We start from the raw sequence: 26,790 nt of genomic DNA, 5'->3' as shown, positions 1-26,790 counted from the left end.
GTTTTGGTTATTTCCCTTGCCTGAAGCGGCATCCCTGGAAAACTGCTGCTGTGATCACTATCAAAAATTAAGGCCTATGTCTTCTTCCAGGAGTTTTGTGGTTTTAGGTCTCAGGTTTAGGTCTTTAATAAACCATCTTGAATTTGTGTATGGTGTAAGAAAGTGAGGACCTCAGTCCTACATTGAATAGAAATGGTGAAAGGGGGCATCCTTGTCTTGTTCCTGATCTTAGAGGGGGAAAAAACCTCAATCTTTCACCACTGAGTATGACCTCAGTCTTTCACCACTGACTATGATGTTAGCTGTTGAGTTTTTCAGAGATGGTTTTTATTATATTGAAGTATATAGCCTCTAAACCTACAATGTTAAGAGTTTTTATTATGAAGTTGTTTTTCTGCATCCTTTAAGAAGATCATATGGTTTTTATCCTTTCTCTTAATGTGATGTACAATGCAACTGACTTGCATATATTGAAACACACAATAGTGTGAATAATTTGCTTTAATGTATTGTTCTATTTCTTTTTTTTGACAATACTTTGTTGAGAATTACCCTGATACCAAAATCATATAAAGACATTTCCAAAAAAACCCAAAATATTATAGGCCAGTATCTCTAATGACCCTAAATGTAGAATCTTCAACAGAATAATAGTTAGCTTCACCTATAATTTTTAATCTTTCTTTTAGCCAGAAAATGAAAAAAGCTGGATGTAACATTTATTTAACACACTATACCAAAAACAGAATTCGACCAATACAAAATTGAGATAATTTACATTCTTTGTACATCTTCAAAATCTTGTATTTTATACCGAATAGCAAGTCAATTTGCATTAGCCATACTTTAAGGGCCCAATAAATTGTAGGAAAAGAAATTGGCATGTATTTTTCCATTGTCTGGTCTTCTTAATTTGATTGAGAACAAGCATGTGAACGTATTGTACTCTCTCTAAACTCTATATGCCATTATAGATTTGGATCAAGATATACTTTTAGCAGAATTTATATATTAATAAACAGTGTGAGACAAGTACTACATCCGATACTATACAAGTGGCAACAAAATTATTTCAACCATTAATCCATTTACAGATATTGACACAATTAACATTCAATAGACAGTCTTGTTTTTAGTACTTATCAGAATTACTAATTTTCTGTATTTTACTTACATATATTGTACACGTCGGTTTCTCCTATGACACTACATAAGAGAAGGAACTACATCTACTCCTTGTTTGCCATTATATGTCTGCCTTAGAATGTTTTACATGTAGCAAATGGTCAGGAACTGTTAAATCAACAAATGTAGCCATGCATTGATCAGCCTGAACCAGCTTGTCATTTCATCTCTCAGTGTTTTCCATTAGCTAAGACACAGTCCACATTTATCAGTGGAATTTTTTCTTTACAATAATTGGGTTAAGGCATTAAAAATTATTAAGTAGTTGAGAAATTTCCTACTAGTAAGAAATGCATTTACAGCTGAGGCATAAATAAGAGAACAGCCTCTATATCAACCTCTTATATAAAAAAGTAAGATGCATCTGGAAGGGAAGAATAAGGAACAATGTTTCCTACCACCGTTGATCGTGGCATGGTTCTGATAAGCTCTGGACACTTCAGAAGCTCCTCTGGCTTTCTAAATCGAACCACAGAAACATAGTAGCAGTGACAAAACCTAAAAATCTCCTATATTATGACTAAACATCAAACCTGCTAAAAAAAAAAAAACACACACAACCTCAAAATCATATGGTAATGATACAAATAACATATTACAGTCTTCAGATGATTGATAGAAATAATTTTATGTAGCATGTAAAAACTGGAAAAATGCAGACTTGAGAGAGCAGCTCTTATCCTCATTCTGGATACCATATAATGGCAGTTTAATAATACTGGTGTCTCCCAATGATCACTTTAATAATTTTAGCACCAAAAACTCTTACTAATGAAATGTTTCCTGTTTTGCAGACTACTGGAATACACAAGCATTTCGTATCATTCCCACATTTATTGGCCTATTGTATGTAAATCAATCTTTAAAAAAACTAAGTATTTAAAATGCACTAAAGAAATCACTTTTCCCTTTTCTTTTTAGATGGGGGTTCCAAAAGTGGGGTAAATTCAGCTTCCTCATGGTGTTTTCTTTTTTTTTTTTTCTTTTTATGGTCACTCTGGTAACCACTGGAGTCACTACCTTGGAAAACAGGATCCTGGTCCTGATCTTCCTGGTGCCTTTTCTTCTTCTTCTTTGGCTCTTCCTTCCGGAGGCCACTCTCATTATTAATCTGCAGGTCTGTCTCTTCCTTCACAGTGACATCTGCAAAATCTGCTAGCTCTCTGTTATCACTCTCCACTTCGTGTGAGTCTAGGTCTTTCTTCTTTTTCTTTTTCTTCTTCAGAGGTTTTTCTACAGTTTCTTCAGTGCCAGTTTCTGTTACTTCTTCAGAAACTGTAGAGCACTTGGTTTGTAAACTAAAATAACAGTTGAAAAAATTTATAGAGCAATAAACAAAAATAGAAGAATGAGATCAAGAATATCCCAAATTTTAATCTTTTTTCTAAGTAAAAACAGTAGTACAAGATACAGAAGTATGGCATGAATATCAAATATTCTAATCTGTTATCCTTCAGCCCATTACAATGTTGGAAAACTTAAAATTTTTTCCAGGTCCTTCTTCCAGACTGTTTGCATACATAAAAATGGCAAACAAATTTTATCATCTTGTTTTCAGAAAAATTTGCTCACTGTGCATGAAACAGCACCAATACTCAGGCTTATCAGTCAAGCAACTGACGAGTGATAGAAAACACACCTTCACTGTCTATCAAAATTAATGAAGTTTCCCATCTACACTCTGAATCCTTGTTTCAAATTACTCATTTTTTTCAAAGTTGTGAGTTAACACACACAAAAAAAGAAAACCCATGGATCAGTGAAGTAGCCCTTTCTCTGGAACTGCAGAATCCCATGCAGTAGCACTAGCTCCATCCAGCTTAACAAATTCCATGAGACAACTTCAAAATTTAAGTTCTCAGTTGTACTAGTCCCATTTCCAGTACTGAGGCTACTATCTGCACAAATACAACACATGCCTATCACAGAAAGTTAAACTAGACAACTGCTCTAAAACTAAACCATACTCTTGTTAATTACCAAGGCAAAAATCTAGAAGTTCTTTTTTCTTAACCGCATTAATCTTGCCTCCCATGGAGCCAAGCTCAAGATTATAAGTTCGCACAAGAATTTCAATACAGAAAAATATGGAAATTATCTACCTGGCATAGCGGAAATAATCAAATATGATTAAGCTTTCAGTAGTTTCAAGCTTAGGATCAACTTTTTAAAATAAGATGGAGTTAGTAAACTAGAGACCCATTAACTAGACATGCAGACCTTTAGAATATTCAATGCATTGTCAAAGCACTTAAGATTCCAACTTACATGGAGTTTATGGCATCAATATTCTAATAAAATTACTTTTTGGAAGAGGGGCTTATGCTCTCTAAATTCAGAATTAAAGAGAAATGACTATCAAAATTAAAATAATGTGATTAGGAACTGACCTAGTGGTATTTAATTTTCCCCGAATGCAGAATACTCCAGCAGCATCTGAGTCCAGACGAAATACCTCAAATTCTAGTTCATCACCCACGTTTACCTCCAGGATCTGCCACTGCTCAGCCGGCATCTGCTCAGGTTTAGGGATAGACGCATTGAAACACCCATGCACTAAACAGCCAATGTGGCTAGAAGACACTTTATTAACTGTACCCTGGGAAGAAAGAAAAAAAAAAAAAAAATCAAGCTATCTAAAGAGTTTAAAAGGTAAATCAAACTTTATTTTTGTTTTAAGGTTTATTTCTGAGAGAGAGACAGCATGAGTAGGGGAGGGTCAGAGAGAGGGGGAGACACAGAATTTGAAACAGGCTCCAGGCTCTGAACTAGCTGTCAGCACAGAGCCGGATGTGAGGCTTGAACCCACAAACTGTGAGATCATGACCCGAGCCAAAGTCGGACACCTAACCGACTGAGCCACCCAGGCGCCCCAAACTTTATAAGCTTCAAACTGATCTTCAATGAGAAAACATCAAAACAATTGGTATAACTTAATATGGAAAAAGATTTTTGATTAAAATCTACATGTTATACTAAACCATTTTAAAACACTGTAGAGTTTTTAGAAAGCTGGGACTTGGCTAAGTAATTGCATATCAAGTGCCTAACTGGATAAACAACTACTCTTCCCACCCCTAAAACAAAACAAAACAACCTATCTTTCTTAGTTCTGCTATAGGACTCTCTGGGGAAGAGATTATCACTATATTGAAACCAAACCAAGCAGAAAATACTCTATGATATGACCTAAATGTGAAAAGATCTCAAGGCAGGAAGCATAGGCTTTTTATACCTAGGATCCACATTATATTTTCAAAAACAGTCTGAATTTCAAAGCTTAAAAAGCATTCTTGGATGGCTCGGTCAGTTAAGTGTCTGACTTCTGCTCGGGTCATGATTTTGTGGCTCACACGTTTGAGCCACGCACCTGGCTCTGTGCTGACAGCTCGGAGCCTGCTTTGGATTCTGTGTCTCCATCTCTTTCTGTCCCTCCCCAACTCACATCTCTCTCAAAAATAAAGATAAAATTTTTAAATTCTTTAACAATTAACTTTAGTATGATGTAATTTAGAAGACAGCTTACCCTTCATCAGTAGATCTTGAGCATGGCTACCCTGAATCACAAGAACAGTTTTAGAAGCTTTAAAGCTAATAAGTATGTGCTATATGATTTTAGGCTTAAAATGAAAGTTTTCCAAAAAAGATCTTAATTCTTAGGGAAACAAAAAAACTAAGCAATTAGTAAAAATCTGAACTACTTTAGACAGCTTTAATATAAAATATCTTGGCTGTCATTATCAGGAATCTGTTTTTCCCAATGGTACATTCTGGATGATATGGACAAACTACAGTGCCTCTATACAATGGAGTACTATTCAGCAATGCAAAATAATGAACTGTCAAGCCATGAAAAGACATGGAGGAGGAACCTTAATCTAAGTGCATGTTGCCTAGTCAAAGAAGCCAATCTGAAAAGCATACATATATTGTGATCCAAACAGATGAGGTAAACTACAGAGACAGAAAAAACATCAATAGTGGCCAGGCTTTCAAGAGAAGGAAGCAGAGCAAGAGGTGAATAAGTAAAACAGAATTTTTCAGAGCAGTGCCCAATTATTTTATAGATACAGCAATGGTGGATACATGTTATTGTATTGTACACTCCATGGGATTTAGAATGTACAACACAGAGTAAACTCTAATTCAAGATTTTATTTAATAATATATGAATTCTGGCCTAACAATTTTAACGAATTTATCACACTAATCCAAGATGTCAATAATAGGAGAAACTGTATGTGCTGAGCTGGGGGAGTGAAGTGGTATTTTCCACTCCTTTTTCCTGTAAATCTAAAACTGCTATAAAACTTATCCAAGAAATAATAGGAAAAGAAAAGTCTTTTCAATATATGGTTCTGGAGCAACTGAATAACGACATGAACAAGAACATGAATCTTGAGGGGCGCCTGGGTGACTTAGTCGGTAAATCGTCTGACTTTCACTTAGGTCATGATCTCGCGGTTTGTGGGTTCAAGCCCTGCGTCGGGCTCTGTGCTGACAGCTAGCTCAGAGCCTGGAGCCTGTTTCAGTCTGTGACTCCCTCTCTCTGACCCTCCCTTGCTCACGCTGTCTTTCTCTCTCTCCCCTAGAAATAAATAAAACATTTAAAAAAAAAAAACAACATGAATCTTGAGGGTCTATCTCACACATTAAAGACTGGTCATATATCTAAATGGAAAAGCTAAAACTAAACAACTCTAGAGGCTTATAGAAAGGACCTTCACAATCTAGTAGTACACAAATTTGTTACACAGGATCCAGAAAGCAATAACCATAAAAGTAAAATATGACCAACTGGACCTCATTAATATTAAAAACTTGTTTATGAAATGATACCATTAAAAGCTAATAGACAAGGTACAGACTGGAAGAATATTCACAATATGTTTGCTTGGAAAGGATTTATATGACGTTTATAAACAGAACTACTAAATCTCAGTAACACAAATGCCCAACCAAAATTGGGCAAAGTACTTAAACTGATGGATAAATACTAGGTTCTCTGTAATTTACATTTCCTTCATGAGCTCTTTTTCGTGTTTGAATAAGAAAGGCCTGTTTAATTAAAAGACTAACAAAACCAAATGCTGGCAAGGACACAGCAACTAATAGTGCTGAATGTTCAATTTTATGAAAAAAAAAGGCTAATTTCTCAAACACCTACCCTCTGACTTAGCAATACCACTTTCAGTTTCTACCTAGGAGAAATGAAAATATACATTCACACAGCTTTATTCACAATAGCTCCAGACAGAAACCAAAATGTCCATCAATGAGGATGAACAATCACATTGTAATACTCATGTAACTGAATTCTACAAACCCCAAAAAGGAATAAAATTACCAATACACCACCAAACAGCATGGATGAAATGCAAAAATATGTTGAGCAAAAGAGGTCAGATTTCATCAAAGAGTGTATTAGTGAAAAATTCCACTAATACAAAATGATAAACTAAGCAAAACTAATGAATGGTAAACAGAAGCAGAACCGTGGTTGTATCTGGAATAGAGAGGATAGACCAAGAAAGGACATGAGGGTCATTTCTAAAATAAAATGGTAGATATGCACTTGTCAGAATTCACTGACCTGCACACTATGACCTATATATTTTGCTGTATATAATTTAGATCTCATATTTTACTGTAAGTAAATAATACCATGTATTAAAACTTAAAAATTGGAAAAAACTCCCCAAATGTATTTGAGGATTGGTGCCCTAACCTCATCCTTCATTCACTTTCATTACAGGCCTGATCCCACAACTATCTGAATTTTCAACACCTATTTGAAACACTACTACACGGATTGAATCCTTTTTTTTTTTTTAATAACTTTTTTTTTTGTAATGTTTATTTATTTGAGACCGAGAACGAGTGAGCAGAGAGGAGGAGATGCAGAATCTGAAGCAGGTTTTGACCTGTCAGCACAGAGCCCGACACCAGGCTCAAACTCACAAACTGTGAGATCATGATCTAAGCTGAAGTAGGAAGCTCAACTGATTGAGCCACCCAGGTGCCCCTGTTTGAACACTTTATAAAGAAACTATTTGTGTATAATTAAGCTAATATTTTTTTTTTTACCACTTTTTTACCACTTAAGATCATTCTGGTGCTACACAAAGAAGAGAATAAATTGTATGAGACACATACTCTGTTTATACAGGTGAATTTAGAAGAATGGAGTTTAAAAACTTACTAAGGATGAACTGATATTTTTCCTAAAAAATAATTTTTAGGGGTGCCTGGGTGGCTTAGTTAAGCATCTGACTTCAGCTCAGGTCACGACCTAATGGTTCGTGAGTTCAAGCCCCATGTCAGGCTCTCTGCTATCACAGCAGACCCTGCTTCAGATCCTCTGTCCCCTTTTTTCTGCCCCTCCCCTGTTTTCTCTCTCAAAAATAAACATTTAAAAAAAATAATTTTTAGTTACCCACAATAGCAAGTCATTTCTTTCTCAAGGTGTATAGTCCTAAAATCTTTCAAATTACATCATTATACAACTATACAAAGAAAGCTTTAAATATATATACATACCATAAGCTTTTGCCCTGGTTCGGGGCAGAAAATAACAAAATCGGCTTCAATGTTAAGATGAATGTGTCCTTGATCATCATAAATATCTCCCAGCTCACCCACCACTTTGATGTTGTCATATGCAATGGGGACACCTAAAAGGCTGTTAAAAAAAAGATATACTTTATCCTCTTTTAAACTAGTCCATTGTCCTGATTAAATATTCTGAGTCCAAAAATTATACACCTTTTAAATATAAGTACACATGCCATAACAAAATAGCATTATTACTCCATAATGACTTGAATAATTCAACTTGACCAAAAGGTTCCAATATATTAAGTTAAAAAGGCTTCTCTAAGAACTATGCATTATAGTCATTGTCCAATGGGGGGAGGGGGAGAACTTGAAAGAAAAATGTCTCTATTTCTAAGTATAACTGAGTGAAGGCAATTTTGGTATTATCCACCATTACTGGATTTTTGTACTAGATGGCCCATAGCAAGATCAGTATTAAAAGAGAAGGCCCTGAATATTAAAGCCAATAACTTAAGGGAGAAAACTCCTTAAATTCTGTTAGTAGTAAATAAAAATGGTAATAAATGCAACTACATATTTCATTTATTAGGAACTGAGTGACTCAGTTGGTAAACATCTGACTCCTGATTTTGGCTCAGGTCATTATCTCAAAGGAGAGATCAAGCCCCATGTTGGGCTCACACTGGGCATGAAGCCCGCTGAAGATTCTCTCCCAATCCCTCTGTCCCTACCCTGGAGCGTGCACTTGTGTGTGTGCATACGTGCACATGCTCATGCTCATTCTCTCTCTCTCTCTGAAAAACAAAACTGATTTGCCCATGCAGTCTACATAGTATGAAAGCATTAGGGGGCAACTTCTATTTCAAAAGGTCATGTTTATGAATGGATCCAAATTTATCTTTACTAAATATTTCATCTACTTTTGTCTTGAGAAAGTAATCAGTGTTTTTGTTTGGAAAACCGTCTGAGGTCAGTGAAGGGTTTCTCAGGTTTGATGGATTTACATAAATCCATTTGGGTTTAGGCTCTATTGTTACATTCCCTAGTTACCAATGACCTTAAGGAAATTTTACATAAGGTCACAAAGATGTTTTAAGCTTACTGAAAGATTGAACCATAAAGTGGGACTGTGCTTGAGAGGGAGGAACTCCACAGGCACAGAGAAGGGAGTGGAGAGGACCCTGCCCCAAGCACTCCAGGTTGGGAGGTTGCAGTGAGAAACAAATCCCTGGAACATTTGGCTTTGACACCAAAGGTCCAGAATCCTCCACCCCCAGCCCCCGCCCCCAATCAGAAGGACATCACACCCCGAACTTTGAAAATCAACAGGCTCAACAGATTAAGGAGGCAGGAGGGTGACAGAAAACTGAGTCTTTGCCCTTAAAGAGACAGCGTAACAAACAGCTCCACCGAGATACTACTGCACAAAAGCAAGTTTGAAAAATACAGGCGGTGTACAGGAAAGAGATTTATTTAATGCTCTCAGAGAATCTGCTTGAGAGGCAGGGAAATCTCAGATTTCTCCAAGAACAAAAGAACTGGTGGGTGCCATTTCCCTAAATACACAAACACCTGTGGGAACCAGCACAATGCAATGATCTCCACCTAACTTGCTAAAAGTGCCCCCCAGCCACATACTTACATGGACACAATCCCTTCAACCCTCTGCCTGGGCAGGAGTTTTCCCAGGCTACTTCAGCCCCCTTCCCACAGCAGACCAGTGCAGACCTCGCGGGCACCACCCGCAGCACTCCCAGCCGCCGTGCTCTCCTGCAGACCTTGGCTGGAGCCTATCCCAAGCAGTGTGGCAAGCCTGGCAGTGAGCAAGCAACCCCAAGAGGGGCGAGCACCACTCCAAAGTGACTCCTGTCCCTGGGAGAGGAAAAATTACAGCACGCCTCAGTGCAACAACAGTCCCGGCAGTGGGCTGGGCACAGACATCTGGTCGAACTGCAGGCCCAGCCCACCAACAAGCTTCTTTAGTGACAACACACAGAAAGCACCCTGGAGTTTGGTGCTACCACAGCTCTGGCAAATGCCTGTTCTGGTTCACTTTAAACCCCAGGTAGCCCCAGACTGGTCCACTAACAACACAAGGACCAAACCTTGCCCCCAAGAGCAAAGAGAGCCATTGCAGATAACTGATGGAAAATAGGGCTCAGCCACAAAATCAGGGCACGTGCAAAACCACATAGGACACACTCCTGAGGTGCCAGCTTATGGTAAATAGGAGACACTGCACTGCAGGGCATCATAAGACCTCCTGTTCATAAAGGCACGACTTTCAAGAGCACATGACTTCCCTAACACACTTTACAAAAAGGCAACACTGGACAAAATGAGAAGGAATATGTCCCAAATGAAAAAAGAGTACAAATTCAAAAGAAGAGAGCTAAACAAAATGGAGATAAGTAATATACCTAATAAAGAAAGTAATGATCATAATCACAGGATTTGAGATGAGGGGAGGACATCAGTCCTAATCTTAGGATAATCTCCTTATTTTACACTCAAAGGAACTAGAAACAAAGATTAAAAACATAAAGAGAAGAAGCATTGAAGCCAAAGGACTTTGAGCCCCAAGAGACCGGGAGGAAAGGAGACAGTCAAGCTTCCAGGGACCCACCCAAAGGTGATTACAAACTGGGAGAAATAAAAGGAACGGAAGAGAGATCTCCATCAGCAGAGAGACAAAGGGAAGAGAAAGAGAGGCCGGGTAAGCAAAGGACTGTATCTGGGCAAGAGAAAAACCTCTAAGCAGGTCGGAGAAAATTCCAACTCAAACTTTGGGGGCTTTCTCGGGATTGGGGCTTGGCTGCCAGTATAGCGCACCTGGGGAGGAAGGGAGCCAGCCCTGGGCTCGGTGGCTAGGTCAGGGGCGCAGTCCACAGTAGGAGAAAGCGATCCCCTCCCTGGGGTGTTGTGGGACAGGACAAAGCCTGCCTGTGTCCACCAGCCAGGGACCACCTATCAGGCAGTGCAGCAGCGCTTCCCTAGTACTGGGGCACAAAGAGGGAGAGTTTAAATCCCAGCCAAGCGCCATGCACGGGAGTCGGCGGAGCGAGATAAATCGCCTGGTTTGCGACCTCCACACAGTGAGGACGGCTGGGACAGAGTAGTTTGGAACACGGGTGTGTGGAGGAGAGACTGGGGAGCTGCCATCTCTCTCCCCTCCTCCAACACCAAGGTGGGGCCTCAGGGATTGGACAGTGGGGCCCACAGTGGAGGCGGGGCCGCCTACACCAAACCACGCCCCGCCCCGCCTGGTAACTGCAGATCTACTGGAGCAGGACAGACACCGAGGAACCGGACTGCCCCTCCTCCAGACCAGGGCTAGTGCACTGCCTGGATTAATTCCCAGACAATTCTTGTTATACAGAAACATTCTTCCTTCCTTTTCTCATTCTTATTTCTTCCCTCCTCTCGTCTGGTTATTCTGATTGTTGGTTTATTTAATCCATTCTCTTGATACAGGTTCTACACCTCCTTTATTTTACACACTCTCTCTGCCTGCATTAAGCCTTACAATTTCTCTGGTCAATTTTTATTCTTTGTTTTATTCGTTGTATGGCTTAAGGCCTTTTCCATCAGCAATGCCTCCACCCTGTTGTTTACTTGTAGCTTGTGTTTCTGGTGTTTGGTTTCGTTTGTGTGTTGTGCTTGTGTTTTCAGTTTTGCTTTTTGTTTCTGTTTCAGGGCTACTTCAAGGAACAAACCAAAACACACCTGGTGGGGGATCCAAAACACCACTACTAGTAGAGAGACACCACTAGTAATAGAAAGAAAGATAAAATAACCAGAGTCACAACAAAAGTGAACAAGTAACACTCTCCAATAAACACCTCCTGAAGGAAGGGCCAGGCTGTGGACAGTGAATAATATACACTCTCTAATATAGTAATGCTTGGAAGTGCAGGGCACATAACAAGCTTTTAAAACACATAAAGGGGTGGGAGAAGGCAAGCTGGCAGAGAAGTAGGGGCTCTGTACATTTCACTCGCCCCCGTATCTCAAACGGAGAAGGCCTGAAGCCATAGGAACCCTTACAGAATCCAGGAGTTTGGGAAGAAAAGGAGACAGAGTCCGCTGAGAAAACAACCTTATAGTGTGAGTGGAACTGGGGAAGATAAAAACCTGCCAGCACTGGAAACACAGGGGGAGGGGAGGGAGCCCTCTTTGCAGGGAGCCAAGGTGAGTCAAGGTCAAGGGTAAAAGAGAGAGCAGCTGAAACTTTTCAAGGAACTGTCCCTCTCCTTGGAGAAGAGAAAAACCTCGGCTTGGGACAGAAGGATCCGATTTCCAGCTGTCCAGCTGACCTTGAGCAGAACACACTGGTCCCAGGAGACGCTGGGAGAAACCACTCCTCAGCTCACCAGCTTGACCTGGAGAGGAAACAGCATGCCTGAAGCAGCTCCACCTGTCTTCTGGATCTGCTCGATTCCCAGTGGGGAGGCGAGAGGCTCGGAGGGACTCAGCCTACAGGTTTATATTTTGGGATATATCAATGGGGCCTTGGACTAAGATCTGGAAACGAAGTGTGGCTTGGGACAGAGCACGGCCCACCTCAGCTACGCCCACAGCACAGGGAGATCAGAACCAACAGAGACTACCTCAAGAAACAAGCCAAAGTACACATGGTAGAGAGTCCCAAATACCACTACAAGTAGGGAAATAAAATAACCAAAGTCTCAATAAGATCAAGAGACACCAAAGAACACTTCCTGAACAGACAGGCCCTGGACAGTCAAAGAGCCTTCTTTAATACAGCAGTCCTTGCAGATGCAGAGGGCACAACAAGCTTTTAAAACTAACGAGACAGAAAGCTAACCAAAATGAAGAAATGGAAGAACTCTCCTCTAAAGAAATTCCAGGAAAAAATGGCAGAGGAAGAACTGCTCAAAACAGATATAAGCAACATAACTGAACAAGAATTAAGACTAACAGTTACAAAATTAATAGCTGGGCTTGAAAAAGGCCTGGAAGACATCAGAGAAACTACTGCTACAAAGACTATGGAGCTTAAAAACAGTTGTGATGAATTAAAAAATACTATCAATGAGATGCAAAATAAAATGGAGGCGTCCAATGCATGGACTGAAGAGGCAGAAAGGAGATTAAATGATTTAGAAGACACAATATGGGAAAAAAGGAAGCTGAGAAAAAGAGAGCTAAACTGATCCAGAACAGGAGAGGAGAGTGCCAGAGCTCACAAATACAATCAATCTGAACAATATCCATATCATACAAATTCCAGGAGAGGAAGAGAGAGGGAAAGGCGCTGAAGGAGTCCTTGAGGAACTTCCCCAAACTGGGGAAGGAAACAGACCTTGAAATCCAAGAGGCACAGAGAACTCCCCTCAGACGTAACTTGAATCAATCTTCTGCAGGACATATAGTGAAACTGGCAAAATATAAGGACAAAGAGAGAATTCTGAAAGCAGCTAGGGATAAAAGGGCCCTAATATACAGAGGGAAACCTGTCAGAGTGGTGACAGACCTATCTATGGAAACTTGGCAGGCCAGAAAGGAATGGCAGGAAACCTTCAATGTGATGAACAGAAAAAAACATGCAGCCAAGAACCCTCTATCCAGCAAGCCTGTCATTCAGAATACAAGGAGATATAAAAGTCTTTCCAAATAAACAAAAATTGAAAGAAATCGTCAACACTAAACCAGCCCTGCAAGAAATGCTGAGGGGGACTCTCTGAGGGAAAGGTTGCAAGGAATGCAAGATACCAGAGACACCAACACAAGCATGAAATCTACTAAGAACACAAGGACTCTAAACCTATACTTTTCAAAAATAACACTGAATGTAAATGGACTAAATGCTCCAATCAAAAGGCATAGGGTAGCAGAATGGATAAAAAACCAAAATCCAACTATTTGCTGTCTACAAGAAACTCATTTTACACCTGAGGACACCTTCAGATTAAAACTAAGGGGATGGAGAAATACGTATCATGCTACTGGAAGTCCAAAGAAAGCTGCAGCAGCTATACTTCTATCAGACAGACAAACAAACTGGACTTTAAAGACAGTAACAATGGATGAAGTAGGGCATTATATAATAATTACAGGGTCTATCCATCAGGAAGAGCTAACAATTATAAATGTCTATGCACTGAATGTGAGAGTACCCAAATACATAAATCAATCACAAACAATCTTATGGACAAGAATGTGCTAATAGCAGGGGACTTTAATACTCCACTTACAGCAATGGATAGATCAACTAGACAGACAATCACTAAAGACATAATGAACTTGAATGACACATTGACCAGATGGATCTGACAGATATATTTAGAACTCTACATCTTGAGGCCATGGAATTCACTTTCTTTTCAAGTGTGCATGGCACATTCTCCAAGATAGATCACATACTGGGACATAAAGCAGCCCTCAATAAATATAAAAGAACCGTGATCATACCACACACACTTTCAGATCACAATGCTATGAAACTTGAAATCAATCACAGGAAGAAGTCTGGAAAACCTCCAAATGCATGGAAGTTAAAGAACACCCTACTAAAGAATGAATGGGCCAACCAGGCAATTAGAGAAGAAATTTAAAAATATATGGAAACAAATGAAATTAAAATACAACAACCCAAACTCTATGAGATGTGGCAAAGGCAGTCCTAAGAGGAAAGTACATTGCACTCCAGGCCAATTTTAGGAAATTAGAAAAAGTACAGGTACAAAATATAACAGTGCACCTAATGGAACTAGAAGAACAACAACAAGAGCACTCCAAACCCAGTAGGAGAAGAGAAATAATAGAAATCAAGGCAGATATAAACAACATAGAATCCAAAGAAATAGTTGAACAGATCAATGAAACCAAGAGTTGTTTTTTTGAAAAAATAAACAAAATTGGGACACCTCTAGCCAGGCTTCTCAAAAAGAAAAGAAAGGAAAGAGCACCCAGATAGACAAAATCATGAATGAAAAAGGGAGTTATTACAACCAACCCCTCAGAAATACAAGCAATAATCAGGGAATACTATGAAAAATTATATGCCAACAAACTGGACAACTTAGAAGAAATGGACAAATTCCTAAACACAAACTCACTACCAAAATTCACACAGGAAGAGATAGAAAATCTGAACAGACCCATAACTACGGAAGAAACTGAATCAGTTATCAAAAATCTCCCAACAAATAAGAGCCCTGGGCCAGATGGCTTCCCCAGGGAATTCTACCAGACATTTAAAATAGAATTAATACCCATTCTTCTCAAGCTATTCCAAAAACTAGAAATCCAAGGAAAACTTCCAGACTCATTTTATGAAGCCAGCATCACTTTGATTCCCAAGCCAGACAGAAACCCCGCAAAAAAAAGAGAACTACAGGCCAGTATCCTTGATGAATACAGATGCAAAAATCCTCAACAAGATACCTGCAAATCGAATCCAACCAGCACATAAAAAGAATTATCCACATAGATCAAGCAGGATTCATTCCTGGGTCACAGGGCTGGCTCAATATTCACAAATCAATCAATGTGATCCATCACATTAACAAAAGGAAAAAACCATATGATCGTGTCACTATATGCAGAAAAAGCATTTGACAAAATACAGCATCCTTTCTTAATAAAATTCCTCAAGAAAGTCGAGATACAAGGAACATACTTAAACTAAAAGCCACGTATGAAACACCCAAAGCTAATATTATCCTAATGGGGAAAAACTTAGTGTTCCCTTTGAGATCAGGAATATGACAGGATGTCCACTCTCACCACTGTTGTTTTAACACAGTATTAGAAGTCTTAGCATCAGCAATCAGACAACAAAATGAAATAAAAGGCAAACAAAACTGGCAAACTTTCAATTTTTGCAGACAACATGATACTCTACATAGACGACCTGAAAGATTCCACCAAAGGACTGTCAGAACTGACACATGAATTCAGCAAAATCGCAGGTTACAAAAATCAATGTACAGAAATCGGCTGCATTTTTATATACCAATAATGAAGCAACAGAAAGAAATCAAGAAACTGATCCCACTTTCAATTTCACCAAGAACCATAAAATTCCTAGGAATAAACAAACCTAACAAAAGATGTAAAAGATCTGTGTGCTGAAAACTATAGAAAGCTTATGACGGAAATTGAAGAAGACACAAAGAAACAGAAAAACATTCTGTGCTCATGGACTGGAAGAATAAATAGTGTTAAAATGTCAATACTACCTAAAGCAATCTACACATTCAATGCAATCCCAATAAAATCTGCTCCGGCATTCTTCGTAAAGCTAGAACAAACAATCCTAAAATTTGTATGGAACCACAAAAGACCCTGAATAGCAAAAGTAATATTGAAGAAGAAAACCAAAGTGGAAAGCTTCTACTCCAAAGGTGCAATCATCAAGACAGTATGGTATTGGCACAAAAACAGACACATAGACCAAAGGAATAGAACAGAGAACCCAGAATTGGACCCACAAATGTATGGGCAACTAATCTTGAACAAAGCAGGAAAGAGTATATATATTTTTTATCTCATGGAGAAAAAAAAAATAAAAGTCTTTTTAAGAGCAAATGGTGCTAGGAAAACTGCTTCATGCAGAAGAATGAAACTATATCACTTTCTTACGCCATACACAAAAATAAACTCAAAATGGATGAAAGACCTAAATGTGAGACAGGAAACCATCAAAACCCTAAAGGAGAACAACTTCTTTGACCTAAGCTGCAACAATTTCTTGTTTGACACATCTCCAAAGGCAAAGGAATTAAAAGCAAATATGAACTATTGTACTGGGACCTCATCAAGATAAAAAGCTTCTGCACTCTGAAGGAAACAATCAACAAAACTAAAAGGCAACCAAAGGAATGGGAAAAGATATTTGCAAATGACATATCGGATAAAGGGTTAGTATCCAAAATCTATAAAGAACTTAACAAACTCCACACCCGGAAAATAAATAATCTAGCAAAGAAATGGGCAGAAGACATAAACAGACACTTTTCCAAAGAAGACTTCCAAATGGCCAACAGACACATGAGGCAATGCTCAACATCCCTCATCATCAGGGAAATACAAATCAAAACCACAATGAGATACAACCTCACACCTGTCAGAATGGCTAAAATGAACAAATCAGGAGACTATAGATGCTGGAGAGGAATGGGAGAAACAGGGACCCTCCTGCACTGTTGGTGGGAATGCAAACTGGTGCAGCCCCTCTGGAAAACAGTGTGGAGGTTACTCAAAAAGTTAAAAATAGAACTATCATATGACCCAGCAATAGCACTGCTAGGAATTTTACCTAAGGGATACAGGAGTGCTGATGCATAGGGGCACATGGATCTCAATGTTCATAGCAGCACTCTCAACAATAGCCTAATTATGGAAAGAGCCTAAATGTCCATCAACTGATGAATGGATAAAGAAGATGTGGTTTATACATACGATGGAATACTACTTGGCAATGAAAAAGAATAAAATCATGCCATTTGCAGCAACATGGATGGAACTGGAGGGTACTATGCTAAGTGAAATAAGTCAGTTAGAGAAAGTAGATATCATATGTTTTCACACATATGTGGATCTTGAGAAACTTAACCAAAGACCATGGGGGAAGGGAAGGGGAAAAAACAGTTACAAACAGAGAGGCAGGGAGGCAAACCATAAGTCTTAAATATGTAGAACTGAGGGTTAATGGTGGGTGGGGAGAGGGGAAAGTGGATAATAGGCATTGAGGAGGGTACTTGTTGGGATGAACACTGGGTGCTGTATGTAAGCCAATCTGACAATAAGTTATATTTTTTAAAAACTTAAAAAAGAAACAATTTGTCATGAAGAACTCAATAAATGAAATTTAAAATACACTAGAGGGAACAAATAACAACTAGAGAAAGTAGAATAGGTCAATGACCTACAGGACAGCTTGATGGAAAGCCATCAAGATGTACAGGAAGAGAAGTTAATAATAAAAAATGAAAACAGATTAAAAGAACTCAGGACACTATCAAGCATAATAACATTTGCATTATAAGGATCCCAGAAGGAGAAGTGAGACACAGGGAGGAGAAAGAAGTAATAGTTGAAAACTTTCTGAATCTGAGGAAGGAAACAGGCAACCAAATTCAGGAGGCAGAGAGAGGCCCTAACAAAAGCAAACCAAAGACGTCCATACCAAGACGTGTAGTAATTAAAATGGCAAAAAGTAGTGATAAAGAGAGAATCTGAAAACCAGCAAGAGGAAAAAAAAGTTATATACAGGAAACCCCATAAGGCTATCAAAGGATTTTTCAGCAGAAAAACTTGAGGCCAGAAGGGAGTGGCTTGATACATTAAAAGTGCTGTTAAGAGGGGCGCCTGGGTGGCTTAGTCGGTTAGGCGTCGGACTTTCGCTTAGGTCATGATCTCACGGTTCGTGGGTTCGAGCCCCGCGTCGGGCTCTGTGCTGACTGCCAGCTCAGAGCCTGGAGCCTGTTTCAGAGTCCGTATCTCCCTCTCTCTCTGACCCTCCCCTGCTCACGCTGTCTGTCTCTCTCTCTCCTAGAAATAAAAAAAAAAATTTTTTTTTAATTTAAAAAAAAGTGCTGTTAGGAAAAAACCTGCAACAAGGATACTCTATCCAGCAAGGCTATCATTCAGAAGAAAAAGAGAGATAAAGACTTTCCCAAACTAAAGTGAAAGAAATTCATCGCCACTGAACACAGTAACAGACATAAACAAAGTAATCAATAATAATCTACAGTAATACAATAATAATAGAGGTTTTTAACACTCCACTTCCATTATCCAGACAGAAAATCAAAAAGAAAACAGTGACACTGAATGACACATTAGAACAGATGGATCTTACAGATCTATTCAGAACATTCAATCCTAAAACAGGGAATACACATTCTTTTCAAATGAACATGAATGTTCTCTGAAAGAGATATGTTAGCCCACAAAACAAGTCTCAACAAATTCAAAAAGACTGAAGTCATATTATGAATCTTTTCCAACCTTATTGCTATCAAAGTAGAAATCAACTAACTACAAGAAAAAAAATCTAAAAAGAATATAAATGCATGGAGATTAAGTAACAGACTACTAAACCGTGAATGAATCAGCCAAAAAAATCAAAGAAATCAAAAAATACATGGAGATAAATGAAAATGAAAATACAATGGTCCAAAATGTTTATGAGATGCAGTAAAAGCTATTCTAAGAGGGAAGTTTATAGAAATATAGGCCTACCTCAAGAAAGAAGAAAAAAATCTCAACCTAATCTTAAACCCAAAGGAACTAGAAAAAGAACAAACAAAACTCCAAATTGGGAGCAGGAAGGAAATAATAAAGTTTGCAGCATAAACAAACAAAATAGAAGTTAAAAAAACAATGGAACAGATGAAACTGAGACCTGGTTCATTAACAGGATCAACAATATTGACAAACCTTTAGCCACACTCAGCGAGAGAGACAGAAAGAGAGAACTCAAACAAAATCAGAATTGAAAAAGAAATAAGCAACATCACAGAAATACAAAAGATTTTAAGAGATTACTTAAAATTATATGCCAACAAAGAAATAGATAACATCCTAGAAACATATAACCTCCTAAAACTCAATAAAAGAAGTAGATAATTTGAAGAGACTGATTATCAGCAATCAAGTTAAATGAGTAATATAAAAACTCCCAGCAAACAAAAAAGTCCAGGACCAAATGGCTTCACAGGTGAATTCTATCAAACATTTAAAGAAGACTTAAATGCAAAATTCTGAACAAAATATTAGCAAACTGAATACATCAAAACATTAAAAAAAATTATTCACCATGATCAAGAGACTCAGTATTTGCAAATCAATATGATATCCATATCAAAAAGAGAAAGGATAAAAATGGTATCATCTCAAATAATGCAGGAAAGGCATTTAACAAAGTGCTACATCCAGGAACACCCTGAACAAAGTAGATTAGAGGGAACAGACTTTTAACATAACAAAGGCCATATAAGAAAAAGCCACAGCTAACGTCATACTCAACAACCATACATATAAACTCAAAATTAAGGACCTAAATGTGAGACTTAAAACCATAAAAATCCTCGAGAAGTGCACAGGTAGTCATTTTTCTGACATCAACCCTAGCAACATTTTTCTCAATGTGTCTCCCGAGGCAAGACAAACAAAACCGAAAATAAACTACTGGGACTACATCAAAATCAAAAGCTTCTGCAGAGCAAGGAAAACAATCAACAAAACTATAAGACAATCTATGGAATGAGAGAAAATATTTGCTAATGACATATCAGATGAAGGGTTCATATTCAAAATACATAAGGAATTTATATAACTCAACACGAAAAACCACAAATATTCCAATTAAAAAATGGGAAGAAGGTATGAACAGACATTTTTCCAAAGAAGACATAAAGATGGCCAACAGACACATGAAAATATGCTCAACGTCACTCATCATCAAGAAAATGCAAATCAAAACCACAACAGCATATCACTTCACAACTGTCACCCCAATGGCCATAATAAAAAATACAGGAAACAAGTGTTGGCAAGGATGTGGAAGAAAAGGAACCCTCATACACTTTTGCTGGAAACCACACTGGTGCAGCCACTGTGGAAAATAGTATGGAAGTTCCTCAAAAATTTAAAACAAGAATTAACATATGACCTATTATTCTACTACTGGGTGTTGACCCAAAGAATACAAAAACAGTAATTGAAAAGATATATGCACCCTTATGTTTACTGCATCATGGCTGTTAACAGCCAAATCATGCAAGTAGTCTGTATCCACCAATAGCTGAACTATTAAAGAAGTGGTACATATACATAATGGAGTGTTGTTCATCCAAGAAACAGAATGAAATCTTGCCATTTGCAACAACATGGATAGATCTAGAGGGTATAATGCTAAGTGAAGTTAGAGACAGACTCATATGTGGAATTTAAGAAACAAAACATGAACAAAGAGGCAAAGAGACAAACCAAAAAACAGACTCTTAACTACAGAAAACTGACGGTTACCACAGGGGAGGTGGGTGTGGGGGATGGGTGAAATAGATAAAGGGAATTAAGAGTGAATTTATCATGATGAGTACTTAGTAATATGTAAAACTCTCAAATCACTACTGTAAACCTGAAACTAATATAGCTTGCTATTTAGTTTTCACTAGAAAGTAGTTTCTACTACTGGAAATAATGAAGGAAGCACTCTGTGAGCAAGGAAAATAAGATACATGTTTTTGTTAAGAAAGTTACGAAAAGTGGGAATACATTTTTGTTGAGAGAAAAGAAAAGAATCTGACATAAAATGAGACTGGTTTGGAAAGGGAAAATAAGAGAAGAATCTGAATGTTAAAAAAAAAGAAAGAAAGAAAGAAAAAGTTGTGGAAAGTCTGTGAAAAAGGAATCTTTGCAAAAGAATGTGTGGTCAGGACAAGGACAGGAATTAATGAGTTTTAAAAGTACACTGGTTCAAGACTGGAGTTCGGTTTTTCTCTTTGTTGAAATGACAGGATTTTCTTGGAATATTGGTCTGTTTTTGACAGAAAAAAGTACAAGGTTTTTCCTTTATGTGCCCTGAAAAAACAAAGTTTGCTATCAGGTCTTTACTTAATAAATGTAAATCTTATCAATACTAAAAGAGCTAAGTTTTGCTAAACACTATGTAACCTTGTCTATTTGCCTTAAGAATCTTTTATTGCCATCTAGGTTAAATAAGTAAGTTTTAAGGTTTGTGATGATTTCTGTTTCTACAAAGTATGTGCTTTAAAAAGAATTTTTAACATTTATTCATTTTTGAGACAAAGACAGAGCATAAGTGGGGAGAACCCTAGAGAGAGAGAGACAGAGAGAGAGAGAGAGACAGACAGACAGACAGACAGACAGACACAATCCGAAGCAGGCTCCTGGCTCTGAGCTGCTGCTGGTACAGAGCCCAACACAAGGCTTGAACCCATGAACTGTGAGATCATGACCTAAGCCAAAGTTGGACCCTTTGAGCCACCCAGGCACCCGTTTGTTTATGCGAGAGAGAGAGAGAGAGAGAGAGAGAGAGAGAGAGAGCGCGAGCGAGAGCGCGCGCGGGAGAGCGAGCGCATGCGCATGAGCAGAGGGTGGGGGCAGAGAGAGGGAGACAGAATCCAAACAGGCTCCAGGCTCTGAGCTGTCAGCACAAAGCCCGACAAGGGGCTTGAACTCACAAACCAGAGACCATGACATGAGCCATAGTCAGACGCTTAACCCATTGAGCCATCCAGGAGCCCCATTAAGTATGTGCTTTAAAACTTTGACATTTTTAACAAATTTCCCAAAATTCTAATCCTAAACTAATTTTAACTAATAAGGCTGATTTATTTGGTATGTTAAGTTACATGGGAAGCATTTTCAGAAAAGTGATGATAAACCTTTTAAGGTTCTATTGCCTAAGTGAATGCTGTGAAATTCCAAAAGCTTTAATATGTCCTGGTATAATATTACTTGTAATTCCAAGTATTGAAGTACTGTCTATCCCAGAAGTAACCAAATTTCCTTGTCAACTATAAGGTTCATTACACTATAATGAATTCTCATCACATCTTTAACCATGGCCATTTGAGTCGTTCATTATTTAGTTACTGTTCTGATATGTACTCCTACAAATGTGTTTCATCTTCAAAGACATTCAGAGAGGACTTCTGACAAAGATTTGTGATACCCTTATGATACTAAAACTAAGCCGAATAAAAATTTCTGGAAATGTGTAAACTACACTCAAATTGAACAAGAATAACATGATTAAAGGAATCAAGGAAGATGATTACAGTGTTTATGACTCATCTGAAACATCACTGGTTATCTAGTGTTTAATCTTCAATATTTTTAAAAACATTTTATCTTTTCCCCCCTTCCTGATCCCTCCTGAATTCAGAAACTCTGAGTATTCTTACCTTCATGGAAGTTATTTGCATAAATTCATTAAGAATCTCTCCTTGTAAGGGGTCACCATCAGAAAAGCTGATTGTATTACCATGGCTTTGACTAGAATGTCATATTTGAGAAAGACATGCATAGGCTCAGATATGACCAGAAAGCTTTAAGGAATTAAGGTGGACTTTATGGTGCTCGTGAAGCCCCTAGAATAACTGGCCTGGTTGGTGCCTTGCTTATACTAGGTTCCTGGGAGCCTTACCAGGTTAAGTTAAAAAGGTCACTTCCTTGCAGGCTTATTTGGGGGACTCCAAGAAGCGAGAAAGTATTTCATTTCTTTGGGTATTACAAGCGAGTCTATTGCCAAGTATTTGGCTTGGCTCTTAGCCTCGAAAGGCTTTTAAAAGCTCGATCTGAAATTCTTTATGAAAAGTTCCAACAAAGCAGATCTGAGAGAACAAGGCCAGTCACTATTCTGCTACACTTACACAAATATTTGGGCCAAATTTGTTAAAAATGGACTTGTTTTACAAACAAATTAGTCTTATTTTGGCTACTGATGGAAATGAGGATGATTTTGGAGCGAAAAAATTATGTTTTAGTAACATACCTCTATGGGTGTGAAATTCTACTTCTGATTAATTGTCCTTGCATGTTTATTGTTTACCATACTAGCTGGATCCTGAATGCTAATGATTTCCTTGATTATCCGGCTAATTTTCTACCTGACTACTTACACACCATAGGACTGCCTCCTGAAATGAGACAACTGTTTAACTGAATTGAGCTGACTTACCTCATTATGGAATGTGGAATACGAAGTTAGACTGCACATTAGAGTTCCAAAAAATGGCTCTACGAAGGATAAGAGCTCAACCTAATACTAGGGACTATCTACAACTATTCCCTCCTTGAATCCTGATCTATGCCCCTGTTCAGCAGGAAGTAGCTGGACTCACTAAAGAATGAGGAATGATGAAAAGTCAAGTTGGTATGGAGACCAAACAGCTACTGAGTTGTTGCTAACTGAAGATTTGCCACGTCTACTCACTCTGAAATATCTGTGGTACTGCCCCAGCCTGGCACTGCTGACATCCCTCTGTCCGTTGGCTCAGGAAGTGTCTCCCTGTTGTGAGCCATGACTTAAGGTCAAATTCACAATCACTTTGAGGCTGGGTCTCTAGAAAGGATCTCTTTTACTGTTACCTTCACTTGATAACTCATCTCTTTACCAGGTCACTGGAGAACTATACGTCTAAGTGTTTTCTTTTATAGGTATATTAACCTCATGTGGCCATCTATATTACTGCTGTGACATAGGTGGAAGAATGTCACATAAAGACCGTACGGGCCATAAAATATGTTGGAGGTGAAGCATACCAGTGCCGACAGTACCGACTCCATGTTTGACCTTCCATCTTGTTCATGTCCAGGCCATCACCTCCCTCAGGGCTGTGTGTTCCGGGCCCCCTGGAGGTTAACGTATGCCCTGACCAGAATTTGGGAAGGCTTGTTGTGATCACCCCTAAAGTTGTTTAGATAACTAGCAGAGGTAATATACTTACCCCTCCATCTTCTAGAGTACATGTGGCGCCACAGGGTCTGTTAAGTGCTAGACCCTGTGACCTCACCACAGTGCCCTCTGCACATCCCATCACACTGTATAAAATACATGGACTGAGGTCCAGATTTGGTGAAGAACAGCCGTGCAGCCACCTGGATCATCACCTGCCCAATGCCCCCCGGAGAGTAAGTTACCCTGAATAAAACTGTGTAAACTGTATGGAGTCACCTGCTTTGTTTTCCAATCTCAAAGTGCCTTCTCTGTTTGGAGGATACTTTATTGTCCATCCTTCACCTTCCAACACTACCTTTTCCCTGCTTCTTAAAAAGAGAAAGAGAAAGAGATAATCAAGTCCTCCTGACTCGACAGGATGGCCCCAAAACCTATAAGCCTAACTATGCACGTTAAGTGGTTGGCTGACATTATAATTCTTGGTATGTGCAATGCTTTGTGCCTAATTAGAAGTGCACAGTTAATGTGTGCTGCTTCACCAGCACTGAATAAGCCAGAGTCTTTACCACACCCCACAAGTAATGGTGGGGCAGAAGGAAGAGAGTGTCGAGTGCGCAGTCCTGTTCAGAGTTGTGCAAGCTGCTCCACACAGTCACAATGTACCATTCGGCCACAAAAATTATCTTTCAGCTGGTTCCTCACATCTCTGGTATAAGGTCTCTGGAGACACTTCAGGTGGCTTCCCCCTACCTGTCAAGTGGAGGCACTGATTGGTCACGGTAAGTGGTCAAAGACCTCAAACAGCTGCCTCTTCCCAGATTTTATGACATTTATATCCTTAAATCTCTCAAATCAATACTCTCAACATTTTTCTCTTGGACAACTGTAACAATCTCTTAGCAGGCCTCCATGTCTACAGTCTCACCCTCTTAAAGCCATCAGCTAAGGCTACCCAGTGAGGTTTCTCGAACTGTGTATCTGATTATGTCCTGGAGATCACAGATTGGTACTACTCTCTCCAGAGTGCACCAAGTTTCAGAGTTGGAGGGCACGCTGAAATGATCAAGTGCTAAGTCTCCTTAAGCAAACAGAAAAAGGTTTAAAAAACAAAAAAGCAAAAGATCCTAACAGGAAGAAAAAAAGCGAAACGGTCATCCTGAGTTGTCCCCCAAGCTGCCTTGGCCCTCCTCTTCAACTGCAGGCAATGTCCTTCCCCTAAAATAAACCTGACTCCTTATGTTACTTACAATTCTTTGACCAAAGCGGTCTATTTTATATCTACTATCCATTTGTTTATGCCACACTTTTTTGCCTTGAATACTACCATCTTAAAGAGCCCTTCTCTTATTAAGTTGTTCTCAAAAAGGTCCTAATATCAAATTCATCACTCATTCAGTAACTTACTTTAGATTTCTGGCAAATTTTAACACTTCATTGCATTTATCTGGCTTACATTTGTATCTTTACGAGATTACAGTTTCTTAAAACAGGGTTGTTGTTTTTTTTTTTTAATCCCAAGTCCTTAATACACAAAAGAAGCACGAAACTGTGTGTTGGTGTTTGGAGTAAGTTGTACATTCTAGACCTGCTTGATTCTTAACCTGTTCAGAATCCCCGGAGAAGGTGAACACTTCGGATACTTTGCCCAAGAAAACTGAAAGGAAATTTCCCAGAGGGGTGGAGGGTCATGAACTTCCTGAAGAGCAACAAGGAATCCCTAGGGATTCCACTCACTCTAGTTTTGGAATTCGTGCTTTTGAGACAAAGTAGTCTTTACTAGTATTAAGGTACATACGCCCCTTCCGTCTGACCATCCACTCTTGCAACTCCAAGTGTCTCCAAGTTACTACTGAATATATTAACTTAAATGCACCATAAGGTTTTTTTCAGTCAAGACTTAATAAACTGCTCTTAAAAGCAAAACAGAAATAGGTCTTCTCTCATCCCTGATCAGGCCCAAGAGAAGAGAGCCCAGGGAAAGTACTGGGGCCAAAATAAACAGAAGCTCCGTCAAGGTTTACAAATAACAAGAATGTACTATGTGGCTTTAAATGTGCAATCTTCTATTAAATGGGAGAGAACCCGTTGAAGTAATGCATTCAACACTTCCACTATCAAATGGAAAACACAGAACTGGCCTTACCGGGTCTCCAGACCCCGATCTACTCTTCCCCATACACACCAGGTCTAAAACAAGCTTCTCCACTCCCTCCGCCCGCACAATTCACGTCACCTCTGCGCTTCCCTTCTTGCCTATGAAACGGTAAGAGCAGATCCCGACCAGGGAGATACTGGATTTTTCGGCTAGTTGGAAACTCCAAAACGCCTCGAGGCTAAGCTCGAGGTGGCCGGCGCGTTCTCTCCCAGTCCTCCCTTTTCTGCTACGCCATCAGCACCTCCACCCGCCGCCCCCTCCCGAGGCTAAAAGAAGGGGTGGGAAGCTACGTTCTGGCTTTATCCGCTCCACGGAGGAAAAGGGGAGACTGATACCTTTCGGAATAGCGCAGGAGTTCCGCATCGAGCTGTTCCCGGATACCGGTGCGCTTCCGGTTAAGGTAGCGCGGGGAAAGTGCGATGTGTCTTCGGTGCGGCCCCGCCACCAGGCAGGAGTAGCGGCTACTGACCAGCGCACATGCGGCAGCGTA

The 26,790-nt window shown here is 39.2% G+C and overlaps 1 protein-coding gene across 1 annotated transcript; it reads right to left on the bottom strand.

Moving 5' to 3' along the window:
• Positions 1 to 486: 486 nt before the first annotated feature.
• On the bottom strand, positions 487 to 26,790 carry POLR1F (RNA polymerase I subunit F; the record flags this gene model as incomplete). The annotated part of the gene is made up of 4 exons (XM_077757627.1): positions 487 to 2,483; positions 3,576 to 3,784; positions 7,726 to 7,867; positions 26,636 to 26,790. Coding segments are annotated over 4 exons (906 nt in total), but the record flags the coding sequence as incomplete, so codon positions are not given.

This window comes from Crocuta crocuta, unplaced genomic scaffold (assembly GCF_008692635.1).
Source record: "Crocuta crocuta isolate KB4526 unplaced genomic scaffold, BGI_CrCroc_1.0 scaffold62, whole genome shotgun sequence".
Taxonomy (NCBI): Eukaryota; Metazoa; Chordata; class Mammalia; order Carnivora; family Hyaenidae; genus Crocuta; species Crocuta crocuta.
The sequence above is the reverse complement of the archived record's forward strand: the minus strand, read 5'-3'. Positions and strand labels throughout refer to the sequence as shown.